Here is a 9,742-nt window from a genome sequence, read left to right as displayed (position 1 = left end):
CACACACTTGTGGTCTTCATCCTCACTTGAACACTTGGGCCAAATACAGGAAATACGTCATTTAAGCAATCAAGTGGCCAAGTGCAAAGACTGCAAGTGTGGGTATTTGGAAAAAAAACAGTGTCATTGGCAGCCTGCTAATTGATTGCAGGTAGAGTGACATTCTCATTTTAGAGAGCATTTGATAGTGTTGTATAATATTAGTCATCAACAGTTTTCCCCAGAGGAGAAAAATTGGACATTTTCAACACTATCTGCTAAAAGGTAATTTAGAATCACATGAAACATAACCCAAAAAACTCAAACTTTTATGTCATGGGGTCTTCGCTGTGCAACTTTCAAGGCTTATGTATTATATTATATACATGTACTGTGTATCTGAATACACAAAGTTTGATCAGTGTTTAATAAATAGTCCTTACAGATATATTGTCATTATACACAATCTTTCAAAAATTTCTCTAAATGTTTTTGAGGCTGCATTTACTTGATCAAAAACACAGTAAAAATATTTAACAATTTATTTTATAATATTTTTACAATTTAAAATAACTATTTGAATATATTTATATATTGAATATATATTGAATATATAAACCCCCCCACATAATTAGGTACAGTGCACATGTGCTGATTAAGACTGTGAAAACACAGTTTGTCCATTTGTTCATTGTATTGGATAGAATGTGTTGGTGTGGACCATGTTGATTAAAAATAAAAAAAGAAGGCAATGATTGTATTGTGCGCAGTGAGCAAACAGAAACATGAGCCACAATCACTGGCACTTATTTAACCAAGTCTGACCTCAGTACCTCAGAGAACAGCAGGTTCTCAACACATTTTCCAACGCACTAAATTGAGAAGATTTTCACCATCAGCAAATCCATGGACACAGCAGCAGGCATTTTGACCCTTTGGTAGACCACCTATATGAATACATTCTTTAGAAGTCTACTTTTAAATTAAACAGTAAAAATTAAATTTTAACAACACTTAATTCAAGCACTGAGATGCAATTTGATGCTGATGGATTGCCCTTGTATCAAAACCGATTCTTTCATTCACTGCAGTGACAAATGAGAGTGGGAGCAAGAAATGAGAGATGAGTCACACGTCATCAGACTCCGTCGATTTATGTAGCCTATGTATCCATCTAACTTTCTGCCCAGAAGCTTTCTCATTTGTTCCTTTCTGTGGAAGACAATCACACAGATTGATATTCTGGTGGCGTCTTCGTGGGATTGCTCTCTCGTCTCATCGCATTGCGAATGACCGGGAGGTTTCTGAAGATCATGCAATACCTCAGGCAGCTCGGCCTCTGAAGCCTGTTTACGTCCACACATGTCGGCACATAATTTATAAACTCTCTTGACTCCACTTGATTGTGTTTGTATTTCTCTCTTTCTTTTTCTCATCTCTGTATTTATTTATTTATTTTGTATCTGATTCCATTCCTTGGTCATTGCACTGACCCCATCGCTGCCTCTTAAGAGTGCTTTATTTGTAAGTCACTGTGATATGTGAGTCATACAGATTTCTTTGTGAGTCACTGAAATAAATACCTTGCCGCATGAGAAAAAAACAAAACATATCTAATATTTTCCACTTCATTGTGTCCTGGTTTGTCCCTCTAATTACCACAACTTTCTGTCATGGTAATCGATCCTGAGTTACTGCTTAAAGGTCCCATATTGTACACCTTTCTGGAGTTTTATTTTAGGTTTTGATGTCCTTAAGAATATATATTTGCGGTATAAGTACCAAAAACCATCGCAATATATTTTTACAGCTCCTCTCTCAGGAGCTCTGCTGAGAACAGGTCGATTTTGGTCTAATTAATATTCATGAGCCTCTCTTCTGATTGGCCTGTTGTTTTCTGAGTGACGCACGGCCAGGCCAACCACAGGTAACTAGGGTCAGCGAAGTCACAGCTCTAGCTGGAGGCAGCAAAACAAAGGGAAAATGAAAATTGTGTTTTTTGGTTACTCTTTGAATTTAGACCCTTCTCACTGTAAATTTATTATTAATCTATTGCTATATCATTGCTAAATTTTACATTCATAGGTGTACATTTTCAAAGAAAACTACCTACTTTTTTATTTTCAGGAAAGATTTTGATGCGTATGTAAACTCTTTAAGAAACTCTAATAATTCTATTACATTTAAGACTCTTTCATGGTGTAAGTTTTATAAGCTAACATAGTATGCTTTGGAGTATTGTTTGTAACCCTTATTGTCTTTTGTTCTTACTTTTCTTTGTAATTGTATGTGCTGTTCTTCTATTGCATAATAAAAAAACAAAAAAAAACAAAGGGGAAACGAGGCGGCCCATTCAAACCAGCGCAGATTCCTGTCTTTACTTTACACGTTAGATGTGATCCACCTCATAGTAACAATCCTGTCAGATCATCCATCCTTTGAGTGAGAGTGTAACATTACAGGTCGGCTGATCTGGTTTCGTGGTTAAAGTTAACCTTTTCGACATGTTTCCGTGTTGTCCTTGCTCAGCAAAAGCATGAACGTGATGTTGTCTGGGGGTTTGGCAAAAGGAGAGTGGGACTGTGGGTGGTGACAGTGTAGTTCTGACGTCAACTTTTTACGGAGGTCACAACAGTTCGTGAAAAATAGCTAGAACTTTAAGCAGGCTGTGTGAATTTTACTGTGGACTGACTGTTTTGAAACTTATATGGTAGTTAAATAGCCCCTAGACCTCAGTAATTTTGAAAAAAGCCAAGAAATTTCAAGCCAAGAAGTTTTGACAATATGGGACCTTTAACTATCAGTTTATCAGGAGACTGGGTCATTAACCCAATTTGAAAACACCATAAGGCTAGTTTCAACATTGTGTGTTCACACTGCTGAGGCTATGTGCAGAAAATAGTTATAGTTATTTCTGAATCACTACATTGAGTATTTATTTTAATAAGCCATAAATTACAAAATGGCTACCAGGAGTGGGCCATTGATAAATGTTACAATCTTGAGCATGAGGAAATCTCATTTGCATAAGACGGGGCCACATTTATATTTAAATGTTAAAGCATCTACATGGAACCCCAAAATGTAGCTATAAATACTTAATCATCTGGATTCAGTCAGATTTACTGACTGGTTAAAAAAAAAGGTCCAAGGGAGTGAATAAGGGTCATTGTGAGTTACACTGCGAGATATAAAATCGGACACAATACAGACACAATTGCGGAAATGGTTTTATCGCCAAATAAAGTCGGAATGACGTCATAGTCACAACTGTAGAATATAAAGTAACACCGCACGATCTGTAGATTATAAAGTCCCATTGCGACAAATAAAAAGAAATGTTGAGAAACAAAGCAAAAATTATGAGAATCTATGTATCTTATTTTTATATCAGAGGAGGCATGGGCGTTTTAAACTTCTGTTGTTCTTGTTTGCTTGATGGTGCAAACTGGTAATTGTTCCCATATTATTTGAATTTACTATCATAATTATAAACATAATGGTTTGTAGCGTGAATATTTTTCCCACTTTGTTATTTTTCTATTTATTTGCCTATAGTGACTCATGAATCGGATATCTTGCACATTCATGAAATATGGTGAATAAAGTCACAATTTGAGATATAAAGTCACGTGCATCTGCTTTTTACTCTTTTTGGCAGATTTTTGTGCCGAGTTTAGCATGCCACACATGGCAAAAATAGGCTCAGCACCTAAACTCTGCAGTGTGAAAAAGGCCTGACACTGCTTTACTTCTAAACCTACGAGATGAAGAGGGTGCCACATCAAGACTCGCTGTAAATGGCAAAACTTTGATGTGAGCTCACGACAGTCCCATTGAAGTCAATGTTTGACGTGTTGTTTTGTCACAAAGTCCACACAGCTAACAGTAGAGGAAGGACAGATAAGGTGAAATGGTGCCATCATAATGACAGTTTACATTTCTACTGTTACAACTTCAGCAATTCGAGAAGCTATTCAATTCGTAGTTCTGCTCGCAATGGGGAAAACACACTGATCTGTATCACATCAGGAACTATAATTGGCACCTTAGAGGACTTGAATCAAAGGGCTTTGTCAAAGTGTTATAAAATGCATTCACAATATATGTGTTATGAGTCTTGTAATTCTTTAGACAAGAGTGCACTGTAAAAAAAAAATATGTTTTTTTGTTCCCGCTACTTTTCTTAATGAGATTTACTAGCAATTTCTGAGTGACAATTGTTTCTACAATTTTCAGTGTGGCAAAAAAGACATCAGGTGAATGGAGAAAAAAAACACAGCTGTCTGGAAACAGAGTTGTAGAGTTTATTTTTGCCATTGTTGCCTAAAATAATTATATAAGTACTCCGTGGATGTGATTCATAGGTCAAAAAAAACCCCTCTGAGTTCAACTCTGTGTAGCAAGTACTTGTGCTTTTGTTTTGGCCCAGAAATGAAGATCATCTGTATTATACTGTCTTGAGAAGACAATACACAACAGCATACTAAACAAAAACACTCCAACACAACCAGTCACAATATAACACAATACATCAGTTAAAACATGATTAAATATTTTCTCAACAACAATAGTATTTCATTGTCATCACTGTGACATATTCAAGAGTTATATTCAGTTAAAAAGAGAAGAAAGGCTTTCTTAATGTAAATGCATCCCTTGTTGGTTTGTGGGAGAAAACCAGTGGATTTCTCTGGTACCTGATATACAGTGAAGAATCTAGAGGCAGAAAGAACAAAAGGTAGCCTTTAAAAATAGCCTTTGACATGAATCAGAATTACTGTCTTTAACTTCCACCTGCAGCGTGTTTGTAAGTCGCAACTACTGCAAAGCAGCAATAGAAAAAAAGCTGTTCGCTGTAATTCAGGTGGCATTTGAAATCTTATGCATGCACTTCTCCCTCTCTGACGTCCATCTCAACAGAAAAAAACACACACACACACACACAACACATACCGTGTATCCTTAGAGCAGCACACAGCCCTTCTTCTTGACTTTGGTGGGCTGTGGGCAGAGAACAGCACGAATGGCCTCATCAAACACTGTCTTTAGACCTCTCTGAGTGAGAGCAGAGCACTCCAGGTATTTTACTGCATCTGTTCACACACAAACACACAGATCAGGTTTGTAAATAACACCTCCTTTCTCTCTATATATATTATAAACATAGTTTGTATGCATACCGAAGCAGTGGGATACTTAGCACCAGATGTCTGGGTGTATTAGGTGTGCACAAATCTGTCATATCTGAGCATGTAGGAGGACTAGCCCATGTGCTCTCCCAAATGCTAGATCAAATCACACTGAGAACAAATTGCATTTAGCATCTAAATCTGTAGCCTGATATGTAGTGCTTTGCAATTTTGTGTATTTAGAGACTATGTGGTAATTATATGTTACAAAGCAACCAGACAATAAAAAGTGTTTGCATTTGTCTTGTATCTTAAGCCTGATTTTTTTCTCTCTTTCTGTCTTTTTTTTTTTTTTTTTTCTACGAACAGATTTCCAATGGAACTGTTGCAGCTATAAACTGTTTAAGTCTGGAGTTCAAAAAGTGGAAAACAAATACATTTTTTGTTGTTGATGCCTTATTTCAGAAATATATAACTAAAATACAGAACCGTTCAAAATTTAAAGGTTAGTAAGAATTGTTGAATGCTTTTGAAAGTGTCTTATGCTCACCAAGGCTGTATTTATTTGATAATAAATACAGTAAAAACAGTAATACTGTTAAATATAATTACAATTTGAAAAAACTGTTTTCTGTTTTAATATATTTTAAAAACAGAATTTTCAGCAAACATTACTCCAGTCTTCAGTGTCACATGATTCACATTTTAATATGCTGATTTGGTGCTCAATAAATATTTCTTCTTATTATTAATTATCAATGTTGAAAATGCTGCTTAATATTTTTGTGGAAATCATTTTTCAGGATTCTTTGATGAATAGAAAGTTCAAAAGAACATCATGTATTTTAAATATAATTTTTAAAAACAATACAAATGTGTTTACTGTCCCTTAAAAACACACACACACACACACAACACATACCGTGTATCCTTAGAGCAGCACACAGCCCTTCTTCTTGACTTTGGTGGGCTGTGGGCAGAGAACAGCACGAATGGCCTCATCAAACACTGTCTTTAGACCTCTCTGAGTGAGAGCAGAGCACTCCAGGTATTTTACTGCATCTGTTCACACACAAACACACAGATCAGGTTTGTAAATAACACCTCCTTTCTCTCTATATATATTATAAACATAGTTTGTATGCATACCGAAGCAGTGGGATACTTAGCACCAGATGTCTGGGTGTATTAGGTGTGCACAAATCTGTCATATCTGAGCATGTAGGAGGACTAGCCCATGTGCTCTCCCAAATGCTAGATCAAATCACACTGAGAACAAATTGCATTTAGCATCTAAATCTGTAGCCTGATATGTAGTGCTTTGCAATTTTGTGTATTTAGAGACTATGTGGTAATTATATGTTACAAAGCAACCAGACAATAAAAAGTGTTTGCATTTGTCTTGTATCTTAAGCCTGATTTTTTTCTCTCTTTCTGTCTTTTTTTTTTTTTTTTTTCTACGAACAGATTTCCAATGGAACTGTTGCAGCTATAAACTGTTTAAGTCTGGAGTTCAAAAAGTGGAAAACAAATACATTTTTTGTTGTTGATGCCTTATTTCAGAAATATATAACTCAAATACAGAACCGTTCAAAATTTAAAGGTTAGTAAGAATTGTTGAATGCTTTTGAAAGTGTCTTATGCTCACCAAGGCTGTATTTATTTGATAATAAATACAGTAAAAACAGTAATACTGTTAAATATAATTACAATTTGAAAAAACTGTTTTCTGTTTTAATATATTTTAAAAACAGAATTTTCAGCAAACATTACTCCAGTCTTCAGTGTCACATGATTCACATTTTAATATGCTGATTTGGTGCTCAATAAATATTTCTTCTTATTATTAATTATCAATGTTGAAAATGCTGCTTAATATTTTTGTGGAAATCATTTTTCAGGATTCTTTGATGAATAGAAAGTTCAAAAGAACATCATGTATTTTAAATATAATTTTTAAAAACAATACAAATGTGTTTACTGTCCCTTTTGATCAATTTAATGCATCCTTGCTGAATGAAAGTATTAATTTCTGACAAAAAAAATACTGATGCCAAACTTTTGAACTGTACTGTCATCCAGTGATGTAAAAAGGACAAATCCACCCCTGCCACCTTACCAATTTCTTTGGCCAATGCGAGACCCTGTGGGTAAGTGATCGGTGCCAGTTTTTTCTCCTTCAGCTTCTCGATGGTCTCCTTCTCATCTCTCAAATCGAGCTTGGTGCCAACCAGAATAATTGGAGTGGAAGGGCAGTGGTGCCTCACCTCTGGGTACCACTAGAGGGAGCAGAGGAGCAGATCAAAACAGTTCATTCACATCGGTTTATCAGTCCATCTCTAGACTCTGTGCGGTGGTATTTTTCTTTGCCTGTCTGTTGTCAAATACACGGGCTACAAAGCTGTTCATCTGCATAAAGTTGAGCTTTCACTACTTGCTCCTTTCCACTACCAATCTCTATGCAAGTCTGTTCTTCAGTTCCAATGCACACTACAATACACGCTAATGGACATGTTCAGTTTGTTCCACTTTACGCCTGTCATTTTGTGCCAAGGCCTTTTTATTGAAAAGATTGTGACTGAATCATCGGTTAAAGCTCAGCACATAAACAATGTCAGTGGTCTCTCAGAAAGTGTGCAGACTATGTGAAAAATGCAGCAAAAACTGTTTCTAACTTGGTCACTGCAGAGCAGATGAAAAAGCTTTATGAACATTTTATGGTGCACAAGAACTGCTGCACTTCTCAAGGCCTGGCATCTGAATGTTGTCTTTAATCTGACATGCACAAACACAATTGTTTTCTTGCACAGAGCAACCCATGCAGTCATGTTGAGCAGACCTTGAGTGGTCAATAGGTGTCCCAACAGACACACAAGTTTTATATCGGCGAACACTGTCTTAAATAACAAGTTAATATTGGCAATGCTGTTACTGCCATGTTTTGATCTCTGAAGTCAAAGAAATCTGGACCAATTTAGCATGTAGCAGATGCAGACAAACAGAACACAGACACTGCACTTCAAGCTAAACTGCACACAATGTCACTTTAAAAAGAACAGTAAACAAACATTTCCTTGATACTTCTATGACTCAGGTTCTAAACTGAGCACTAGCCTACATTCATTCCCTTTCAGTCCTACATTTGAGCTACAGCGGCTCAATTATTAGGGCTTTTGTATGCAACTTAAAGGTATCTATGTTTCTTTTCTTCATGCTTATTAATAAGAGACTTCAAACGGGCTTGGAAAACACAAAATGGTGGCCTTCGTTAGAAATCAGCATGTCTTCAGTGGCATTTATGATTGGTGGGTGGGTGGGATTCTACTCAGCTTTCTAAGCCTCACTTTCTAATCTAGTCAAAGCAAACGATTATTACAGCACCCCATTTTCAGGTACTATCAGCCCACATCAGTAATGAGAAATTATCTCTTCACACTTAACATCTCCATGGCAGGTGATTGCTACCGAATATAGGTGTGAGCACAGGCCATGTGACGTCTTACCACCCCCAGTGCATCCACTGTATGCAGTTTCCTCCCCACTTTAAATAGATCTTAATTTGTCTCCTCAACCTTGCACAATCTATCAAGACTACATTTGCATATGGCCAGTGTTACCATGGTTACTACTCAGGAATATACTGTAAAAATAATAAAGGGAACGACCGGGAGCGTAGAAAAAGAAAAGAGTGGAAGAAGCTTCTGAAGGTCTTTGATTGGGAGTGAAAGCAAAAAGCATCAAGGAACCGGCGAGATGAGATTGCCATTGTTTGAACTTAATAAGAATTCGAAGGGCTGTTTGCGTAATTGTTTATGCAACCGCCGATTTTAAGCAATGTACATTGGACCAGATTAAGCCCAGAGTGGTTCTGGAATTATTGATATCACAAACAATTTGCTTTCCTTTCCATCTCAGGCACCTTAAACATGCTGCGGAGGCCTTGATAAGGTCTGGCATAATAACAACAACAACAGAAAATAATCTTTCTTTCTCTTTGCACGTTCATTTTAACTTTATCAATGAAAAGAAATCTAGAACGGTACAATATTATAAACTAGCTTTCTGTTTGTGTTTCATCATCATGATTCCTTTTAACAATGTGAATCTTTTTTTGGTTTTTGTCAATTCTCTTTGTACGTTCGCTGTATGTTTGCTGCTGCAGTGCGGTTCTTGTGCTCTCACTAATGCAATTTTTTTTTACCAAGCTCGATTCAGCCAGTATTCACAATACAAAGTTTTGCTATCAATCTGTATAGGTAACACTTTGCAAAATGGCTGTTAAAACTGTTGTTTTTTTTATTTTTTGTAAAAATTGGTTAGTTAAAGCAAAAGCAATGAACAACACTTTTACAGCATTTCTTGTCAATTTCTATAACTTTTTTTTTTTTTTTACATTTAAGTTATATAAATTAATATTAGTTAATCTGTTGTGTATTATAAACAACCATAATTTAATAATGAGCAATAATCTATTTATAAATTAGCATTCATATATATTTTAAAAAGCTGCAAAATTGTTTATTGTTAGTTCATGTCAATGCATTAACTAATGTTAACAAATTGAAACTTATTGTAAAGTTTTATATTTTAAGCATGCATTTAAATAAGTGTGCAAATCTTTACAATCCCCC

The 9,742-nt window shown here is 35.9% G+C and overlaps 1 protein-coding gene across 1 annotated transcript in view; it reads right to left on the bottom strand.

Moving 5' to 3' along the window:
- Positions 1–4,271: 4,271 nt before the first annotated feature.
- LOC107561353 (ras-related C3 botulinum toxin substrate 2) overlaps positions 4,272–9,742 on the bottom strand; it is a 17,361-nt gene continuing 11,890 nt past the window's right edge. The window contains exons 5-7 of the mRNA XM_016245782.1: positions 7,231–7,390; positions 6,034–6,173; positions 4,272–4,698 (exon numbers count right to left, since the gene is read on the bottom strand). Coding sequence (XP_016101268.1) covers positions 6,043–6,173; positions 7,231–7,390 — 291 coding nt within the window. The 3' untranslated portion in view covers positions 4,272–4,698; positions 6,034–6,042. The remainder of the gene's footprint in view (positions 4,699–6,033; positions 6,174–7,230; positions 7,391–9,742) is intronic.

Source organism: Sinocyclocheilus grahami, unplaced genomic scaffold (assembly GCF_001515645.1).
Source record: "Sinocyclocheilus grahami isolate Dianchi unplaced genomic scaffold, SAMN03320097.WGS_v1.1 scaffold768.1, whole genome shotgun sequence".
NCBI lineage: Eukaryota > Metazoa > Chordata > Actinopteri > Cypriniformes > Cyprinidae > Sinocyclocheilus > Sinocyclocheilus grahami.
The sequence above is the reverse complement of the archived record's forward strand: the minus strand, read 5'-3'. Positions and strand labels throughout refer to the sequence as shown.